This window comes from Pelodiscus sinensis, chromosome 3 (genome assembly GCF_052426305.1).
Source record: "Pelodiscus sinensis isolate ZL-2025 chromosome 3, ASM5242630v1, whole genome shotgun sequence".
In the NCBI taxonomy this organism is placed as follows: Eukaryota; Metazoa; Chordata; order Testudines; family Trionychidae; genus Pelodiscus; species Pelodiscus sinensis.
This window is the reverse complement of record NC_143054.1, coordinates 187,627,501-187,649,872: the sequence shown is the minus strand read 5'-3', so window position 1 is coordinate 187,649,872 and position 22,372 is coordinate 187,627,501. Positions and strand designations below refer to the sequence as shown.

The following is a 22,372-nucleotide window of genomic DNA, read 5'->3' as shown; positions in this document are numbered from 1 at the left end:
GAATAGCACTAAGAGCCAGCTAATTTTCACACCTAATCGTAGGGATGGGCAAAAGGACCTCCGTGGGCCGGATCCACTTCAAAGTGCCGTACACACGTGCAGGGCGGGGGCAGGGCAAAGGAAGCTTTGTGCAGCTCCCCTGCCCCCAGTCCCTGATTGGCCTAGGAGCAGGGGGAGCGCCCTATCCCCACTCTGTGAGGAGCATGCGGCAGGGCGCAGCGCAAAGAAGCAGCATGGGTGCCTAGTGGGATGGGGGGGCAAAGGGGCTTTCCCACCCCCAGACCAATCATAGTCTGTGGTTGGGGTAGCCTAGAAGCATCTTGGCCCCCCCCCTTCTGGTTTAGACCCCACTCCTTCTAGGCAGCCCGGGGGCATTTCAGAAATTTTTGAAGTGGCCTCTGGCCAAAATTTATTGCCCACCCCTGCCTAATCAGCTTGACTCATGTCTTTTTTTGTTTTGTTGTGCTTTGATATTTTCCATGCAGGGAATATATCTAATATTTCTAGTGTTAGGGTGAAGCTGCTGTTTAAAAGATTCATCGATTTTAAGGCTAAAAAACATGCACTGTAATCATCTAGTCTGACTGCCAGAAATATAAGCTATCCAAAGATTTGCCAGTAAATATTGCTCTATGAGTAGTGTCCCTATAGGTGCTCCACTGTAAGGGTACATCTACACAGTAGTTTTATTTCAGCATAACTGACATTATTTCGAAATAACAAAATGTGCATCTACACAGCAAGGCATTATTTCAAAATAATGTCGAGCTGGAGGACTGTAACCCTCATTTAATGAGAAGTAAGGGAAGTCGAAGGAAGAGTGTTCTTCCTTCAGCTTTCTGCTGTGTAGACCGTGCCAAAAGCTGAGTTAAGCTATTTTGATTTCAGCTACGCAATTGACACATGTGAATTTGCGTAGCTTAATTCGATTTTTGCCCTGCAGTGTAGACGTGTCCTAAATGCACTTGCATCTCTTTGCAGCTGATCAGAGAACTTTGGTAGCAGTGTCCGTTGGACCTGCACATGCTTTGTCTTGCCTTATGCTGCAACATAAGTCTAGTCTTACACAGGCTAACCCCTCTGAGTTCCTTCTCAGTTGCTCTGAATAGGAATGGAGCCATTAGCAGTCTGTTAAGACTATTGTTCTTCTGTTTGCTTTGCAATTAGATAATTTTCCCAGATATAGATCTAGTTGTAGTTATAATTGATAAGAAAGAAAGAAAGAAAGAAAGAAAGAAAGAAAGAAAGAAAGAAAGAAAGAAAGAAAGAAAGAAAGAAAGAAAGAAAGAAAGAAAGAAAGAAAGAAAGAAAGAAAGAAAGAAGATTTTTTCCTGCCTTTTTCCCCATTGGGGTCCTTCCCCTTAGCAGGGGTATGCCTGGCTCCCTGAGCTTCACAGATAAGTACTCTCTGTTCATTTGCTGCCTCGGAGAGTTCACCATACAATCAAGCGTACCCTCTTCCAGCAGCTTCAGACACATAAGGAATGTGGGAATGGACTTTTGGCACTGGTGGAATTCCACCAAACCAGAGACCTTGATGTACCTGGGTTCCCACCTCCCTGCACCAGCATTACAGCACTGAGCTTTTATAGGCACAGGGAATATCTCTACAGCCATGCCATGCCCTCCTTTCTCTAGTGAGGGTTCAGATAGTGAGCCAGAGGAAGTGGTCCCAACTGGTGGGTCTTCCTCCCAGCTCCATATGGGACCCACTACCAACAAGGCCCAAGAACGTACCCCCACAGTTGGCTCCACCAACACCATCATCTTAGTATGGCCACCTGTGGGTGTGACCATCAGGCCTTGTGCCTCCATGATTGCCATATTGGGACCCAGCAGCTTGCTTCTTGAACTTCAAGCATTATCTAAGAACCATCCAAGCACATCCCCTTGTCCTCAGCATCCAAGGCCTTGGAATTGCCTCAGGAAACAGAGGAGCAGGAAGCTGGTCCTGTGAAGGACATAACACCAAAGACCACGTCTTCCTCTTTTCCAGATGAAGCCATTATACCTCCCCCCACCATCTCTGGCAGATGATTTCTATCTTTTCCAGGGGCTGACAAAAAGGATGGTAAACTCCCTCCACATACCACTAAAAGAGGCTTGGGGCACCTACCATTAACGCATTAACAACCTCCACTCTTCATTCTCCTCAAAGATTACTCTCCCAATTAACAAAGCTATTTTAGACATGGTAAAAACCATGTGCAAACCCTGCCATCAATGGTGCCAGACATATCCCCACTAAGGAATCAAACTCCCTCTTTTCCCACCTGCCACCCAATTCCATTGTGATGAATGCTGTCAATTTCTGTGGCCAACAACACTAGTCCAGAGCTATGCCCTACAACAGGGAATGGAACCACCTTGATCCTCTTGGTAGAAAGGCATATTCCTCAGTGACCTTACAGTTCCATATTGGCAACTATCTGGCACTCACAGCCAATTACGATTACACAAATTGCAATAAACTTAATGACGTTATTGAAAAACGGCTAGAGGTATGTTGGAAATCCTTCAAGGCCGTCATACAGAAAGGGAAACTAATGGCAAAAATAGTACTATAAATGGCTCTCAGTGCTGGCAGCCAGGGCCATCTCTCTATGGTAGTGGTGATGCAATGAGTGTCATTACTCCACTTGTTGGGATTTCTGAAAGCGGTTCAGACCATGGGGGAAGATCTTCCCTTTGAGGACACGAAGCTCTTCACCAACTCCTCCATTTTTACACTGAAAGTTCCAGGGCTTGCTGGGAATCTATACATTGGCTCAAAAGGGATAATTTAGTCCCTAATCCCAGCACAGGCAATATGTAGCTCTGTACCAACCTTAGCACCATCACAAGCTTCAAAGAAAGAACGGGAAATTCCCAAAACACAAGCCATTTGGCTCACCACCTTCATCCCAACCCCCCGGCATCTAATTTCCACTTTTGTAGGCAGGTTGAGGTGCTGGAAGACCACTCTTACCAACTTGCACAACCAGTCATTGTTGCATGCCCATTTGGCCATTGATTGGCAGCATGCTGCAGTACCTGGAAATACATAACATTGGACTGATGGGTCTTAGAGATCGTCTAATTCAATTCCCCACCCATTTCACCACCTTTATCCCATCCACAACCAGAATATCAACATCTACAGAAAGTTCTAGTCTAATTATTTCTCAGTACCCAAAAGAAAGAGAGTTTGGAGACTCATCCTGAACCTAGAGTTCTCAGTGAGTTTGTCAAGGCTCAGAAGTTCAAGATGGTCACCATATGAATAATCATTCCAGCGCTAGAACTGGGAGACTGGTTCTCAACCCTTGACCTCCAGGATGCCTAGTTTCACATATCGATCCTGCTAGCTAACAGACAATTTCTCAGATTCATTCCAGGACGTGATTTACCCACAATTGGATGAGTGTTTCCTCAGAGCCCGATCTCCCCAGGAGGCTCACTAAGTCATTGACACTACAATACACTTGTTCACAGAACCAGCTCCACAGATCAGCTACGGGTGTAAAAGGTTAAACGGTTACCCATGCTTACCCAGTAACCAGTTAACCGGAAGACCCAGCCAACGGGAACAGCCCCCCCACCCATAGTGGCCCAGCTGGCAGAACCCCAGCTGCAGCAGGTGGGAGGAGCTGGAACAGCCTCCACCAGTTGTGACATGGTGGGGTTGGAATCAGAGCAGTCCCCATCCCCACCCATGGCCAGTGGTTAATTGGTTAAACAAATATTTTAGCTACGTTTTATATCCCTAAGATCAATACCTAGAAGTCAACCTTCGCCCCAGTGCAAAGCCTACAATTCATTGGGACCAACCTCCACACCTAAAAGTGAAAGCCCTCTTACCTCAACACAGGTCTGCCTCCAACTCTTGGGACATATGGCAGGGGACACAGCAGTGATACTACATTCCAGACTCCTCATCAGATGCCTCCAGTCGTGGTTCAGTTCAGTTTACAGATTGAACAGAGACAGGACGGACAAACCCCGTCACTATTTATGAGGATCAGAAACTTCTTCGGCCGCTGGAAGGACACAGCCAGCACAAACAAGGGGGGTCCCCTTCTCACTGACATCATCATCATTGCTTCATGCCACCAATGCATCACTCATCAGGTGGGACTGGTATTTAAATGGCCTCATGATGCAAGGCAAATGGTTGCTTGTGGAGATATCCCTCCACGTCGGTCTCCTGAAGTTGAGTGTCGTGAGTAACGCCTGTGCCCATTTTCTCCTACTGATGGCAGGCTCACACACAAAGATCTATACAGACAATACAGCCTACCGCCATCGGCAAAGGATGGGATGGGTCAGGTCTCCCTCCCCATGCATGGATGTGATGAGATTATGGAACTGGTGAATCTCTCATGACATCAAACTGTTAGCCGTTTCCCTCTCGGTCACACAGAACTCAATAGCAGCCAATCTCAGTCACAGATTTCCACATGATCACAAGTAGGAGATAAGCTCATCTGTGCTCCAGGACCTATTTACCCAATGGGGAACACTGCTCACTTATAAGCCATGTGCATACCACTGCTCCAGGGTGGGGATGGGACAGCACTCTCTGGGCGACGCCCTTCACCTCCTATGGGACAAGGACCTTCTTTATGCCTTTCCTGTTTCCTCTACTGTTGAAGGTCCTACTAACAATAAAAAGGGATGAAGTTTGCATCATTCTGATCGCTTCTATCTGGCCAAGACAGACCTGGTACCCTTATATGGCACAGCTCAGGGTGTGCCCACTGATCTCTTTTCTAGACATCCCGCACTTCCTTTCACAGGACAAAGGGCATCTCCAGCTTGGGGATTCTCTGCCTTAAAGCATGCCTCCTGCTTGTTTCAAGCATCTAGAGACCTCCTGCTCAAGGGAAGTACAGAGGGTTCCTCTGCACAGTAGGAAGCTCCCCATATGACACACTTATCTGTAGAAACATTTCAGGTTTCAGATTTGGTGCATGTTCCAACAAATCCACCCAACCTCTACATCTCCTCCACACATCGTAGACTGTGCACCAACCCTTAAAGTCAGGACTTTCTCTAAGCTCTCTTAGCAGCTATAACGGCTTGTCACTCCTCATCCCAAAACAGGTATAATAAATCTCTTCCCTTAGCCTCCACTTCCTACCTCCATGTGAGGTTTGGTACAGAAAGAACTGACCTAACCTCCTTTGGAACCCAGAGCCACCTGATTTGATGATGTATCTATCAATGAAAATGGCCTCCTTGATAAAGATTACCTCAGCCAGAAGAGTACAATAGATCGTAGCCATGATGTCACATCCCCCTACGCAGTATTTTTTCTAGACAAGGTTATGCTCAGGTCACATCCAAAATTCATCCCTAAGGTAAACTTTCCATTTCACATGAATCAGTTAATTCACCTTCAAGCCTTTACCAAAACAACAGGGAGACTGTACTTCATCCTCGAGATGTCAGGAGAGCTCTGATCTTCTACTTTGACAGGACAAAGTCCTTCAGGAAGTCCCTAGACTTTTCCTCTCCGTTGCGGCAAGAGACAGGGCGCAACAATGTCATCCCATACCATAGGCCAGAGCTACTCAACTTTGGAAGCCTCGGGGGCCACAGTGATGCTCACAGCACATGCCGAAGGCCACAACTTAAGTGTGATTGTATATACATGCAAATGTATGCAAATAGCTTCTTTCACACTATGGGCATGAATACAAAGATTAAGGCAAGGCTATATAATATGCAGGCCCCATTTAAGTCAATTCTGCTGATATTAATAAAATGCAATATTTACCCTATTTCTACCCATATGACAGCATTTTAAATGAGCAATGACAGTCCAGGAATTTAACTACTAAAATGCATCTCAACAGAAGACCATTCTATTGAATGCTTTTTTGTTTTGGCCTCACAATAGTCCAGGAATTTACTAAAACACATATCAACCCAAACTGCACCATAAACCCAAACCACACCGTGGGCTGAATGCGAAAATGACGATCGGGGCTTTTTTCCGGAAAAGCGCGTCTACATTGGCCACGGACGCTTTTCCAGAAAAAGAGCTTTTCTGGAAAAGCATACTGCCAATGTAGACTCTTTTTTTCCGGAAATACTTATAACGGAAAACTGTTCCGTTTTAAGCATTTCCGGAAAAAGGTGCCACTGTAGACACAGCCTCTGTGTGCGTGTGCGTGTGTGTGTGTGTGTGCGCGCGTGCACGCAATCAAAAATTAGGCTACATTATGGCCACCACCTGTCATTTGGTGTGCCAAAGAAGAGTGAAGCTGTTCTTCGTCACTCCCCATCACATCATATCTCTGTAGGAAGCAGGCAGATGCTGGGTTTATTAGCTCCCCAGGAATATTTTGGAGAACAAGTTGGCCAACAGTGTTCATAGAACTCCAAGCCTTGGAAAGAGTGGAGTAAAGAAATTGACTTGGCTCCTCCTTCCTGCATTCTAGCTTCAGGTTCCAGGACTGCAACATGAAGTGCAAGGTACATTAGTAGAACATGCATAGCAAGTCCCGTTCTGCAGTGGACTATCCCAAGTCCCACTGACATGCATACTGCTTGTGTAGGTGAAACACCTGCCACCTCTCAATGGGATGGTAGCTGACAAAATGGCAGTATATTCTAACATTAACATCTCTCTCTCCTAGGTTACATCTACACTAGCTCATTAGTTTGAGCTAGGTAGGGTAATGAGGGCAAGCGGAGTTGCAAAAAAAGCCCAGGATTTAAATATCCTGGGCTTCATTTGCATGTTCCAGGCGCCGCCATTTTTAAATCCCCCGTAGTCCGAACTCCGTGCCCGCGGCTACACGCCGCACTGAGTAGGTAGTTCGAAGTAAAGATCCTAATTCGAACTACCATTACTCGGTGCCGCGTTTAGCCGGGGTCACGGAGTTCGGACTAAAGGGGAATTTAAAAATGGCGGCACCCGGGAACATGCAAATGAAGCCTGGGATATTTAAATCCCGGGCTTCATTTGCAACTCCGCTTGCCGTCATTACCCTACCTAGCTCGAACTAACGAGCTAGTGTAGACGTACCCTTATATATGTGTGGTCATATGTATGAGCCTTTAAAACGTTATGTTATACCACTCTCATACAAAAATTATATATTCTTCATGTAATGAAATAAGCATTAATGGGAAGTGAAATATGTCCATATAAGACCTGGTGCAAGGTCCATAGGAATTTTTCCAGTGACTTCTTCAGGGGTTTGGAGAAGTCTATTAAAGATTTTATTTTTATGGAGTAAAAAGTGTTTGATTCCACTCCTAATTCCATTATATTCCATACTTTATAACAAACATTACTAGAAAGATAGCTTTGTTGTTACTCTGGTTTTAAGGTTGAGAACCTGTGCCCATGCAATCTTGTGTTAAATTAATAATATTTGTAAACTTGAATGGTTACCAGACCCTAAAATACCTGATGAATTTTTAATATTCCGTCTTAAAGTAAATTGTTCTCTAGAGGCATATCTACACTAGGAAATTATTTCAAAATAATAATTTCAGAAATAACTGTTTTGAAATAAGCTTATTCCCCAAGGAAAGCAGGAATACAGATTTTGAAATAACCAGCCAGTTATTTCAAAATAACAGGCTTGTTAGTGTGGACACTCTGCTTATTATTTTGAAATAAGGGAGGAGGGATTTGAAATACAGGCAGTCCCCGGGTTACGTGGATCCGACTTACATCCGATCCCTACTTACAAACGGGGTCAGGCAACCCCGCACTAGCTGCTTCCCCCCAGCAGACCAGGGAGACGCGAAGCTAGCGTCCTCCCCAGCAGACCAGGGAGACGCGGAGCAGCTTTTCTCAGCAGACACCTCAGCTTGAGAATAAAGGACTGAGGGAAGTGAGGTGTGGGAGAATAAAACTGAACTCTGGAGAAATGTTTGGCTAGAGTTTCCGCTACAATATGTACCAGTTCCGACTTACATACAAATTCAACTTAAGAACAAACCTACAGTCCCTATCTTGTACGTAACCCGGGGACTGCCTGTAACTGCCTTGTGTAGACCAGGGTTAGGAGTTTTTATATATCAGAAAGAATAGCCAGAGTATATGTGTACTAGTTGAGAGGAATTTAACATTTTGTCAAATTCATATATTTGTCATTCGGTGACTTTATAACATAGTACACACTGTGCTTGCTGGAGTTGAGCAAAATGTTAACTTTCTTTAACGCATGTTTTTTAAGAAAACTTAGGAAATGAATGTACATTAACATATACAGATCTGGTTCAATCTGTGCTTAAAAGATCTTTTTCTTCTCCGTTTTCACTTTTTAGTCTAAAGTGATAGTACCACCAGTACTATTAAACTGATACATTGTTGTAGCAACTCTCCATTTAAATGCATCTCACTCTGTTGTATGTGGTATTTGCATATTTAGCAGAACAAAACAGTAAGTTGGTGGATTTGAAGCTGAAGAAGCTCCTAGAAGCTCAGCCACAGGTGGCAAATTCACTCTCCAGTGCTGCTCAGAAAGCTGTAACTGATAACTCAGAGCAAGATATTAAGGTAAGTTTTGATTAATGCTTTTATCTCACTACCTGTGTGTTCTGAGTTCTGTTTTGTACTGTGTAATGAGGATAATTTCTTATCAAATTCATCACAGTAAGAAATGCAGAGAATATGCAGGGCAGTACAGCTGCATAGTCTGCAATGCAGTGGGGTTTTTCTGTGTATTCATGAACACATTTTAGGTTTGTATTATGACTGGGTTTAGCTATACTGTAGCTGTAATTGGCTGGCATAATCATGAGACCTTCGTGAATTCTTCTAAATTTTTACTGTTCAGTTCACCACTTAAGTCTGAAATGAAGGAAGCAACAGTGGATCCAGTCACTCTCCTAATGAAGTTTGTGGCAAAATTCTCACTGATGTTTTAAAAATATATGCATGTCTATGTAATCTGGAGATGAGTGATCATGAGAAAAAAAATGAGTTTTCATACAAGTAGGTTTTATCAATCTTTATTGTACTCCATTTTAACATAAAGTACATACCTATGAGGTTTCCCATTTTATTTTCTTCATTGGGACCTTTTAAGGTATTACAACTACATAAAAAAATAACCTGTGCATGTCATTAATATCTTCATGGCTTTGGGGCACTTCCAGTTGTGTATAACTTTTCACCCACCTGCAGTCTGTGGGGACAGCACCGCTGACTGAAAGGATTTCCTTACCCAGATACAGAGATGCTTTGAAGTCCCAAAACAATGACTTTCATTGCTTTTCCCTTACACTGTCGGTTCCTATAAATTGGTGATGAAAGTGTGTGGCAGCAGCAGAGGACTTTCGGTCTCTATCTTTGAACAAAAGGAAGGCTGGATCAAGTCTGATTTTTTGCGTTCAATTTAGCTTTCTGCAGTGGATTTAATGCAAAATGAAGCTGGCCCAAGAATAATACAATGGATTGAAAAGGCTAACTGAATTAGTGGGCTTAGAGGAATACATTTGTAAAGTGGCAGAAGTCCCTAGTCATAAAAAGGTTTCTTAAAATGGGATTTGCTTGCTAATCGCACTGATATTTTAGCATGTTGCCAGGCCTAAAAAATTAGCCTTGTTTGTTTATTTTGGTAAAGACTTGAGTTCAGACTGTCAAATAGCTATTATACTAACAACGGGGAAGCCACCTTGTATTTAAAACCAGAATCATAACAACCCAAAGACATACATCTGAAAAGACATACATCTAATGAGAGTGATACTTTTTTTTTTAAGCTTAATTCAATAAATGGCACACAAGCACCTTCATTAGGGCAATTTGATATCCGCCAACCTGGTGAAAATGGTGTTTCTTTATAAAGCTTTTCTGTACTAATTGATTTTTTTAAGTTACTCCAACAAAACATCCAACTTAACAGCATGTCTTTGTGTATGTCTTTTTAAAGAAGAGTTTAAAAATGGTATTACAAAGAATATATGGTGTCCATCTGTTCTCATGGAGCTTTCCGCATTGAGTTGGATTTGTGTTTTAATAAAATGCAGTTTACACGTTTATAAATGAGGCATTCTGTGTTTGTGGAAAAGGATAAACTGTTACCTTCCCTTGAGGATTCTGTATCCCAGGCCTCCTTGAGGCTAGAGAATAGGCCATTGGAGAACTCCCTCATTACTGATTGTCTCAATGCAGAGGAAGGGCAAAGTCTTGGTAGCTTTTGATAACCAGTTTCAGCATTCAGCAGGCTTAGCTATTAGTCATGCATCTTAGCCTTTCCCTATTTACTTTCAAAACACTTAATAAAAATAATAAAAGATTAGGTATAAAATGAAATATTTGTTTGGTACACAGCACCTCGGTATCTGCAGTTTCCACACATTGCAGTGGTTCAGTCTTCTGGGATATTTCATGTTGATAGAACCATTTGAATTTGTTACCAGTATTAACATAGGAAGCTCTGGAAAAGATAATTGTAGTTTCCTTAGCTGTAAAGGGCTTACTTACAAATCTGGCTTTGGAAAGTTATAGCTGATGAAATGCAGTTCAGTGGGATAGTATTATAATCCTACCTTTTAGCCTTCATCCAGCATTAGTGGTTTATCTCAATGGGCATAAAATTAGAAACTAGTTCTTCTTGTCATACAAGTCTGTGGGACTATACAAAATCATAGAATTCTTTACTGGGTAGAATGTGAGGGGGAAGGACTAAAAGACAACATGCTTTTAAAGTGATATAGATCATGTTCAGTAGCATATACACAATACAGGTTGGTATTAATGTATACCAGGCAGGATGAATTAAAGTTGTAAAAGAGTTATCTGTCATTTAAAATCCATGTCACTCAAAGATATTGGTCATAGTTAGCAAATCTTGCTGTTGAGTAATACAGCGTCCTGCCTGAGGATGCCAAACAAACCAAAACCAATCACCACCAAAAAAAGTTCATCACTCTGCTCCTTTTTCAGCCACGGATACTTTTATCCCACACAAACAGCAGTCTGAGTTGTGAAACTCTCTGCAAAAACCCGCATTGTGTTCTGTCATTGAAACATACCTTTCCAACGTATTACTTCACATTTGAAAACAAAAGTATCTGTTGTATGTCATGTTTTTCTGACAGAATGGAACAGAAGAACATCGTGCTGAGCGATTACAAAAAGCAACAGAACGTTTTCGAAATCCTGTTGTGTTCAGCAAGGACTCTACAGTCAGGAAAACTCAGCTCCAGTCTTTCAGTCAATATGTTGAGAACAGACCAGGTAGGAGAAAATATAAAACATGTTTTTCCATCTTATGATTTAATAATATTTAACAATAAATATATTAAAAACCTGATAATGTAAGTCCACGTTTCAATACACAAATATCAAGGTTTATAATAATTTTACATGTCTTTCCCCTTTTTTCAAGAGATGAAAAGGCAAAGATCAATACAGGAAGATACAAAGAGAGGAAATGAGGAGAAGGCAGCGATAACTGAAACTCAGAGGAAGCCATCAGAAGATGAAGTGCTTAATGTATATTAATTTTTTGTCTGGTTTCATGATTGCTGATAATTCCAAACTGTATGTGGAAATAGTGCCTTTATTTGTTAAAATGAGATGTTAGGGTTTTTTAGATGTCAATCTCTGGTGCATTCAAAGCAGAGTGAGAGGGGTGCGCTGTTGAATTAGTCTGCAGTGTGGTGATAATTGTCAGATAAAAAAAATGAATTTTTCAGAGTTCTACAGCCCTGGCTTCCTTGAGACATTTCCATCAGGGCACTTCCCATAAAGAGATTCCAGTATTGATCTACCGGGAGGATTTTAATTATTACAATAGCAGATACCGCAGAGCTGCAGTTAGAGGGAAGAGTCACATGAGACCTGCTAGAATTTCTCAGCCAACCCATTTTGTTGGCTTGGGTTAATGGGTGTTCAACCTTTCCATTATCCAGATCAGCCGTGAATTACTAGCTGAATGATGTTTGCATTAATATAATATATATGGTAATTTCTTCACTTAATTAACGGGGAGGTTCAGCTCAGTAGGGGTATGGGCTGATCATGTGTAAAATTGATTTGTGAGGGAAATATTTGATAGACCGCAGGGAGAAAGCTGCTTTTGATGGACAGCTGCGGGACACAAGCAGGAAGAACAAGTTTTAACCTGAATTTTTTGACTGGAAGCACAACCTACTCTTTGGTGGTGGTCATTTGTCGCTGTCCACAATTTGCCTGAATGTATTCATTCTTTTTGCTGAAGCAATTCAGTGCCAGATAGAGATTTTGTAACACTGTGGTACCTATAGTCAATCGCCTAACTTCTTAACAATCTCCCCGCTACTTTATTAGCATAGTTGTGCTTTAGTAAAGCTGGTAAGAAGCTCTTGCTCAGTGAATTCACATTATAAATGTAGATAATATACATGAACACTTGGAACGTTTCATCCTGACACAGCATTTCTTTTCATCTTCTAATAGCATTGTGAACAATTCTGCATGCTAACATTAGTGACATTTTTTACACTGCTTTCAATTAATTGTCGTTGAAAGGCAATATATTTCCCTATCATACATCACTTTTCAACTCACCCACACTAATTCTCTTATTCATGTACTCCACTTGGAGGTTGTATATCAGTATTTTTGTTGTGGCTATAAGACAGGTGGGGGGGGGGGGGGGAAGGTTTCCTTTGGAACTGATGCTGTTTGCTGGAGTGACCTAGGTGTGTTGCAACAGGGTGTCTAATTCACCAGATGGCCAAGATCTGAAAGTTCAGTACTTGTTTCTTATAGCTGTCCTTCCTCTCAGCCTTCACGGTGAATCTCTCTTTATTTGCAGTAAAACCCTGCTATAACGATATCCTTGTTGTCTGTCTGTGAAGCTGTACTAACCCTTTCAGCAACATTTACTGAAAAACAATTGAAAAATTTCAGTCACATTAGATGTGACTGTCTAACTAATCCAGCAACAAGTTAGCCAGTGATAGGGGAATACAGATGATGAAAGAGCCTAGATTTCCCCCACCTATTCCCAAAGGGTAATGGCTGTAGACAACCTCCCTTTGCAAAGGACAAGAGGAATCTGAAATTACAAGCTTCTTCTGTATTAAGCTTCTCAACCTTAAAACTGTCTCAAAAAGCCTTGGGGAGAATTCCTGAAGGCTTAATGGTGATTATGAAGAAAATGTAGAGGAGGCATCCCTGAAATAGTAGTATTTTCCTCCTAACTTCTTTTGCATAAATGCCTCATTCTAAAGTTTCAGCACTGTGTAAGTCCACTTTTATGTCAGGCCTCCTCTACACAAACACTTAGTTTGCAGCGAGCTGGAGTGTGACTTTACCTCTTGCTAGCCTGCCACAGACTAACTACGTGGCCCCTGCTGATGTGTATCAATAATTTGTTAATGAATTTGGATCAAGTCCTAGGATGGTAAGAAGTAGATTTATACTCCACACGTAGACTGACCCTAAGATTGAACCAAACTAATATAGTGCTCCAAAGGGAGAGAAACTCTATCTGGCCATATGAAAATAACTTTGGAATATTGAATGACCTCTCTCTACTTCCTAGTGAGAGATCCAACTATTTTGTATGTCAGGATTGTTCAGAGAAGATGTTTGTGGAAATGTTATGAGTTTTGTCCTCCAAGACAGTGCTGAAACTTGTAGAATAGAGAAGACAGACTTGACTTTTTAGGTCTGTGTAATTTTTCTGGTATGAAAACTTTTTTAAGTGATTTCTAAAATCTCCATATGGGGGCTTCTTTGCAGTTGGAGATTAACAGAACTGGGAAGGAGGAGCAGATCTTGTAGTTAGTCCCACTGCACTTTAGAGACACTGCAGTGGAATTTGATACCACCTGTCAGGATAAGAATCACAGCTACAGTAATTACCAATACTTTTACAGATCATTGTTTACCAGGGCAATAGCCTGCAGTAGGGAAATCTTCAGAAGTATGAGAACCTAGTCTGGTGAGCATCATCAGTAAAATCAACACAGAGGAACTAAATGCAAAAAGAAAATAAGTTTGGGGTTTTTTTGGGGGGGGTTGTTTGTTTTATTTTTTCTAATCCCAAATCCCACATTTTGCATTGCCACCAGGATGCTCTTGTGGTGGTTCTTTCACAAAATATAGCCCCTAAAAGTTAGCATTTTGAAACTAAATAAAAACTGGATATAATAGAAAGTGCACATAACATAACAATGTAAATAATAATATAAATAACACCTTTGGATTATTGCACAAAGCTTACTATGGTCTATATTACAACAGCTGCTCCTGATTTAGAAATAAATTATACAGAATTTCAAATAGATTGTTTAAAACTCAAAAATCAATATTTAGACACTGAAATGTTCTCTAAGGAAACCATACTTTAAAAAAAAATAGTGCATCCAAATAATGGTATTTGGCAAAATGACGAAGTTTATAAATTGTACGTGTTAGCTTTTTGGTAGTGAGCATGGTATTTGGTTGTTTAGGTAAGTGCCTTACTAAGTGTTTGTGGAAAGGAAAAATGCAACTTACAAGTGATGTTTTTTCTTCTTGTTTGTTCTCTTTAACAGAAAGGGTTCAAAGACACCAGTCAGTATGTTGTAGGAGAATTGGCAGCACTAGAGAATGAGCAAAAGCAAATTGACACCCGTGCCGCGCTGGTGGAGAAGCGCCTTCGCTATCTCATGGACACAGGTACGGTGCCCAATTACACTGTAAACAGTTTTGGCAAATTGAGCGTTCACAAACTCTTATAGAGTTTTGGAAGTGTGAATCTTTGAAGCCTGAATGTTCAGCAAAACTGCCTTGAAAATAAAAAGGCTGCGATTTGCAGCCACCTCTCTGGGCCCTGGTGATAAGAGTGCCTTCATGGGAAGTGATAACTTACCCTGATACCGTGTGAGCCAGCAGTATTGAACAGTGTGCTCATCCATGCAGAGTTGGAATACACATCTGTGCCTCATTGATATGCCACTGCTTAAAAAAAAAAAAAAAAAGTAAGATCTTCACTGTTCTACTGATTCAGAGGGAAAAGAGGGGGAAAAAAAAAAGATTTGGCCAGCTAAAGCCATGTACTGCATGAAACAGAGCATAGTACATGGGGGAAGGCTCCATTGACAAAATCACTGAAATTTGAGAATATTATCTGGTTACTGATGCTGCACAATTTTTTATTTTTATTTTTTCTTTTCAAGAGAGCAGGTTTTTAAAGTCCGTAATACTTTGTGTTGCAGGTGCAGTTGAAAGGATTAAAGTATATAGTCAGGTTTTTGTAAAATGCATTGTGGTTGCAAGTTCCAGGCCATAGTGAATGTTAGATTGGTATTAAATGCTGATTGTCATCACGGATGGGGAAGGTTTAAAAGCATCATGCAGTTTGGAACAAATAGTATTTCAGTATTTGGAAAATAAATAATACTTACTATAATTCAGAAATACTGATCCTGCTTTAGAAAGGTAACACAGTTGGGAAGAAAAGTTGTTTTGATGCACATTATTTTATTGTTAAGTTATCTTTATAAATGTATATAATATTAATATAAACTTAAGGTCTGACTTTAACTTGGGAAGCAAGATTATGTAGCGGTAAACTCAACATTCAGTCAGATGCTGTTATAAATACATACTGTTGTATAAAGGTAAATAAATTAAATTAAGTACTATGATGTAAAATAGGGGTGCAATATATATATCCAAAATTGTAGGATTTTTAAAAGATTTGTCTATTTGCTAACATACCTTTTGTTAATTGAGATTTTTTTAATTTTAAAGAAAAAATTAATATGCAAAGAATCTGACTCCTTTGTGAGTGTACAAATTAGGATTCTGATTCGTTAGCAGTTATGGACTTTATAAGTGTATGGAGAGTTCATGACATTGCTCTTTGTGATGCTATAGAATTAATATGTATATATGCCATCACACACCCGTGTGTGTGTGAGAGAGAGAGAGAGAGACAGAGACAGAGAGACAGAGATAGAGAGAGATTATTTACACAGAAAAAAAAAACTTATAGACCCAGAACATTTGTTTTTTTAAACAATTGTTTTCAAGCATGGGAATTCAGTGTCTCCTCTGCACACATACTGACTGTTTGCATGCATGTTCTTAGTCATTTGTTTTTGTTATTAATATTTTAAAAGTTATCTTTCCTAAGTTTTAAAGTATGGCTTTTTCAGGTGAAATTGACTTCTTAAATCAAAACAAATAAATATTTCTTTGTAAGTGACCCATGTGAATGGCAAGAGTAGCACAGAGTGGATTTACATTGCAAAGTTGTATAGGTTTTTTTAATAGAATGCTGATGGGGTTCACCTTACCAATAAGGATACAAATGATGCAACTATAATGAGGAACTTTCGTTTTGGATGCTTGGCCTATTTACATTTGGCTTTCAAACTTTCTTACGTAACGCAGTTTCACATTTACATACATGGTTTGACTAGTCTGTGGTGACAGTTCTGCATTTGCCTTCTCAAAATTACAGCGCAAATGTTGGGGGAAACACATTTCAAGACTAGAGACGCTGGCCTGTAATTACCTTCATGGCCTTTAAAGCAGGGGTTTGCAAACTTTTTTCAAAGTGAACAGTATAACTCACCCCTTCCAATCAATATCCCATTTCTCATCATACAACATCTCTGGGGAAGTGTCAGCAATTGCTGACATGGACAAATAATATTAGGAAAATGTTTGTGCTGTTAACTGTCTTTAGTGTGATATGACCTTTTGGAGACAACAGGGGGAGAGATGATGGAAGGGGGAGAATCCAATCTCCTTTCACTCTTTTAAAATTCTGCTCCATTGTGTTCTTCCCTGTCACCTGTTCCTAGTCCCCCTTGCTTCCCTGCTGATACTTCCCTGTTGCCTGCTTCTTTTCTTCCACTCCTTGATGCATACCCTTGGAACCTTCTGATGGTATCCAGCACCTCCGGTCTTGTTGGTACTCTGTCCAAAAGGGTATGTCCAGTTTTCCTCCTCCGCTCCAATTTATGGAGTTGATCCCTAATGGAAACAGGTAAGCAGACGGCTCCTCTGCCTCGTTCCCAGCTTCTTTTACTGGTGTCCAGGCATATCTTCTTCAGTTCCTGAATGCCTATAAGCAAATCTGGAAACAAGAAAGAAGAGTCAGCACCATATGACCAACCAGCTGTAGATCAAAACTTTAAAGATGAGGCAGAAGAAAATTACCACAACCTGATTGGGTACAAAATCCCTAAAGATGGTTGATCTTCTGTGGGCTGTGGAAATGGAACCCTGAACACATGTTGAGAAACGGTGTTGCCAACTCACATCATTTTATTCTGTCTTGGTATTTGGTGTTTTTCTTAAAATCCCAATGTCAAGATTCAAGAGAGTGCATGAGAGAACCTCAGCTTTTGTTTTGGGGGGGGGGGGAGTTTAAGTAAGTTTCTAGCACTCTTGGCTATCAGGAAAAGCTTGAAAACATGAAGCAAGTGTTACCAGAGGGCAAATAAAAAGAATTCTGCATTTTTGTTATTTTTCTTTAAATATCGTGATTTTGGGGGCAAAGCTTGTGATTTTTAATGCTTGGATTTGGCAGGAGACACCTTACGAGAGAAGAATTAATATAAACAAGTTTCCAGGCAGCTGCACATATTCTGCAACATTTGAAGCCATATTTGATGCCTATCCATCCCTAGAAGTGCGTATTGCAACCCACAAGATTTTCTAGTAATCCTAGTATCTCTTCTAGTGGTTCAGCCAGTGAAAAAAGTAGGCTCATTGTTTGCTCATCCCCATTGTCTCTGCTGCTGACTCAGCCTTTTGCCCTTTCTTCATGCAGTTTGGTGCTGTTCTTTATTAGACCTCCTCCTGCTCTTTCTTCTTCCTCCTTTTAGGCAACAGCTCTTTTATTTGGGAACAGTTAGAGTGCATTTACATTGCACCCATAGCTCGAAATAAGCTAAGCAATTTTAAATCCAATTACATAGCACCAAATTTTGAAATAACCCGCTATTCCGAAACATCCCTTACTCATCGTGGAATGAGGTTTACAGGGACATTGGAATAGTGAGCCCATTATATTTAGAAATAACAGGCTTGCTAAGACATGGGATAGCGATTTCGGGATATCTCCAGTATCCCAAAATAGTGCTACAGTGTAGATGTTGCCTTAATGAGCTTTGTGGCCACCTAGCCCTTCCTAGTCTTCCAATATACAAGGTCCATTTTATCATTCAGCTAGAGAGAGACTGATTCAGGCTACATTTTCTTTAAATATCTGTTCTGGCTGATAAATGTACATGTGACATTTATGTATCTCCCATTCCTGCACATCAGGTCATTAAAGTGGAAGGATCAGTCCTTTTCCCCATCCATCATTCCCCTTGATACATTGAGTGTAGTTCATTCGGATATAGTGACTGTCCCTTGGAGAGTGTAGGCTTTGGCAACCATGGAAGAATTATGGTTTTTATCCAAGGGGAACCACTCAGGGGTGATCAAGCATATTCCCGTGGGTAGAATCCCAGCTCCTGGAAGCATGTGTTGGGAATCTCAGTTTACTCTTGATTTAAAATGAAAGTTTTTGGCATCAATATTGCAAAGAAAAGCTTGAAAATATGACCCAAGGATATCCAGTACAGGGCTTCTGAGAAGTGTGACCTGCCTCCATTCTGTTCATCTGTATGGAGTGTTAATTCCAAGAGCCCCCAATGCCTCACCAGCAGAAAATTGTATGTGTGATAGCAGGAGATATGCCTGGCCCACTGATCTAAGCAGACATACCCCAACTGCTAGGGTTAAAAAGGGGAGAGGATGTACTACCTGCCTCCATCCCGGCATCTCCAGGGAGATGGAGGGGGCTCCACTGTACCCAAGAAAAAGGGATGTGAAGCCTCCATGCTCCTGCCTCTGCTTTCTAGTGGGGATGGGAATACAAGGATGGATTTACATGGCACCCAAATCATGGTGTGTCTAGGATCCTAGATTTCATTTATCTGGCCCTGGAAGCTCCTTTTCAGGATAGGGAGTAGAATCCCTGGCCGCTAGCCAGGGGGAGCTGATGGAACTTCCAGCATCCAAGGATGGAATTTTGAGTGGATAGGGCCTTGCATTCATTATCCGCTGCTCACGGTTTGACTACTAACACTTTTCTGAGATGTGTTAAAAATAAGGTAATTAAAATTACAGGTGACTGACTTACATTTGAATCTCAGTAGTCACACATTTATTAACATTTTGTAATTTATGCCACTGGTTTGGTGTGCGTGTTTCCTGTATTAGCAATACTTGCTCTTTGCACTTAAAATGAAAATGTAATCTCACCTTGTTCCAATGAAATACAGTTTATTGGTACATTGTAAGACTGTAAGGAAGATCAGCATTTCAGTGACACAAATGCAAGCTGCATAAGCTGATGTCATGTCTGCGATTACACTCTAAATATCTTTAATGGTTACACATACGGAGAGGCTTTCACACTGCTGCTTCTGAAATACAGTATAACAAAGGCTCCAGCCTGTGAAAGTGTAAGAGAGAAAAGGCAGGGTTGAAGGTAAAAGTAATTAGATAAAGGCAAAAATAAAAGGAGGTATTTGTATAATTGCATATAAAATCACATAATTTAGTATCATTGATTTTCTTTCCTCTTCCATTATAATGACTTGACATTAAATAATGAGAATGGCAGGATTATCTTGCTTTTTTCAGTGTTGTACTTAACTGTGTTGTGCCTAGCCTGTGTTATGGATAAGGTAGTTTTGTCTCCACTTCTGATAAAAAGATTTGCAGTGGGAGAAAAGACTATCTACTGCATTTATCTTAAGGTGCTTATTGCCCTGGTACGTAAGCACCAATCAAAATGCAAAATTGCCACATAATTTTTTAAAAGACGAGTTTAAAAATCCTTAATTTAATTCTCTTTGGGTCACTATTTTCTCAAATATGACAAAAGCAGCTACTTTGGGGGAAAAGTGCAGTTTTCAAACATTGTTATCTGTCCACGTAGTATGAAGAGTTTTTAATTGTTTTTCTGATTAGCTACAAGCTCATAAACTCAGGTAAATGCACATTTTTATTTTCTATGTGAGATTCTGTACATTAGCAGTGGTTGCACATGTTTAGGATACTGTATGAGGATTAATGAAATAACAAAAACTATGCTGTTGCTGATTGACCACTGATGGTAAATGTAATTGAATTAGCAGTGCACTAAAATAAATGTAGACAAAATAAATATAGACAAGAGAATCTGGTGAAAGCTTCTGTAATGTTTTAGATTAATAGGCATACAGAATTCTTCACATTTTTTATTACGTTGTCCCTAGATGAATTCAAAGTAATTGGGGTGGTTAATTTTATTTACACAGAGCCGTTCACAGCGCATTAAATAATAGAGATAATTGAACAAGAATTGTCAAGTGTGTACTGATATCAGACATATTACAGAAGGGAATGTGCATAAAACTTCATTTCTATGCAGCCATTGTTTATGGTAATTAAGTACACAGATTTATCCCTTGGTTGCCTTCCAAGCTTATGGCAACTGCTATTGTTGTGCTCCATTAATATGTAATCAGGAAATAGTTTAATTTTCTAATCTGCAGTTTGAGAATTCACTTTCTAACAACTCTTAATTACTGCATTGCCCTAATGATGCTCATGGTTATGAAAATTGAACCAATAAACTCAGTGGAAGAAGCCAGAGGGGATTATAATTCCAGAGGTGGTGCTTACTTAATAAACTTGTTATGCCTTCACCAGAGGGAGCTCAGTGTCCTTCAAAGGCATCTAATTTTATAGTTCAGAATTTTTCATATCTACTGTATAAAGAGTTAACATACAGTAGGGGGGGTTGTTGTAAATTGATTCACTAGAGAGCTAAATATGCGATAATATCACCATTTTGGTATTTTTCAAACTGTATACTAATTTTACAGCTTAATTGTATAGGGAATAGCAGTCAGTTTAAGCCATTGTTTTAAATTGTCTTTATGTGTTTTATTTTCCCTAAAGTTTGCTTTCTTTCATTAGCAGAGCTAGCACATAGACAATACCCTAAGACCCTGGGACCTCTCTAGTTATACACATATGGACTCGCACACACACTTTTTATATGCACCGTCAGATTTTCTCCATTCACGTTTTTTCCCCCTCATCAGCCTAATTCTGATCTTGCTGACACTGATTTTACGGTTTAACACTGTTGACAGCAATGGAGACATTTCTGGTTTACACTGGAGTGACATAGACCAGAATCAGGTTCACAACTTTAAATTCACTGTGATCATTTTATCCTGTTATAACCTTCACCTACAGTGGCCAGTCCTATAAATAGAGGATCAGAAAAGAGATAGGTAATGTCAATATTTACCTACATTTACCATATAGTGTTACCACATTTAGGAATAGGAAATGTCTGTAGTATCTCAGCACTGTGTGGTAAAGCTTGGCAAACATTGACTTTCTAATGGCAGTTTGTATAATTTGAGGTCTTCCATACACATTGTTTCTCGTCTTGTTTTAAAAAACTCATGCCCAATTTCAACACTCCAGGTGCCCAAAGTAGGGGCAGGATTACCATCTCTTATCCACTCTTTCACCTCTCCTTTTTCAGCGTGTAAGCTTTCTTGTCAATAGAACTAATTACATGGTGAACCAAACAACAAACATTAGAAACACTGCAAACACATGTGTTAAGTCACTGCAAATTAACTCTTACCAACCTAAAAAGCAATGCATGCTTTGTTGCCATCACATGAAGGAAAAATCATTTATATTAATTAGTTACCATTTTACACTTGCTTTGAAGCTACAAAGAATTGTGCTTTACAAAAACTAAACGTCATTTGTTCATGGAAAGGGAATAAAGGTTCATTTTAAAAGCACGTGTAAAAAAAGAGGATTTAAGCAGTTTATGAGTCTGTTGTTAGCTAAATTAAAATTTTCACTTTTAATGTACAAGGTTATCTAGTGAAGTTTTTGTATTTGCTCCTTCTGCCATGATATTTTTCCATGTCCTCCATTACTGGCCAGTATGATATCAATATGAATCCCTGACAGCTTAATTTTCTTTTTGAAGAAATGTAATATATATGCGATTCTCTAGTTATCTCTAATAGTAATCATATGCACATATATAAGGAAAACTATCTTGGATATACTGTACAAACCTTTATCACGTCATAGAAATAATGCCTATATTCATTTATTCATATTAGATGTTTGTATGCACAAGTGCACAGTTTCTTTATGTGAGTGCACATTACAGATGACAACCGATGATACTAAACAACATGGGTCATTAGGTAGCTGGAAGAATGACTTGGTGATGCCAAGATTGTACATTTCTTGTTTCTCCTTTCTTATCTTCAGTGTCGTCAACAGCTGTGGTGAGAACATGCCTAACAGCTATATTATCCAGAAGCAGCTCTATAATATATTTTTTCTTGCTACAGCAGTTGTATCTGTCTGGCTTCTTGGACAGCTTCA

General features: G+C 40.2%; 1 protein-coding gene across 12 annotated transcripts in view; it reads left to right on the top strand.

Moving 5' to 3' along the window:
• EHBP1 (EH domain binding protein 1) overlaps nt 1-22,372 on the top strand; it is a 341,176-nt gene that overhangs the window by 283,366 nt on the left and 35,438 nt on the right. For 9 of the 12 annotated variants that reach the window (XM_075925601.2, XM_075925600.2, XM_075925608.2 and 6 more), the window contains 4 exons: nt 8,379-8,506; nt 11,056-11,194; nt 11,346-11,452; nt 14,488-14,611. In XM_075925601.2, the coding sequence (XP_075781716.2) occupies nt 8,379-8,506; nt 11,056-11,194; nt 11,346-11,452; nt 14,488-14,611 (498 nt within the window). The remainder of the gene's footprint in view (nt 1-8,378; nt 8,507-11,055; nt 11,195-11,345; nt 11,453-14,487; nt 14,612-22,372) is intronic. The other 3 variants (XM_075925605.2, XM_075925607.2, XM_075925610.2) reach the window with 1 other exon arrangement.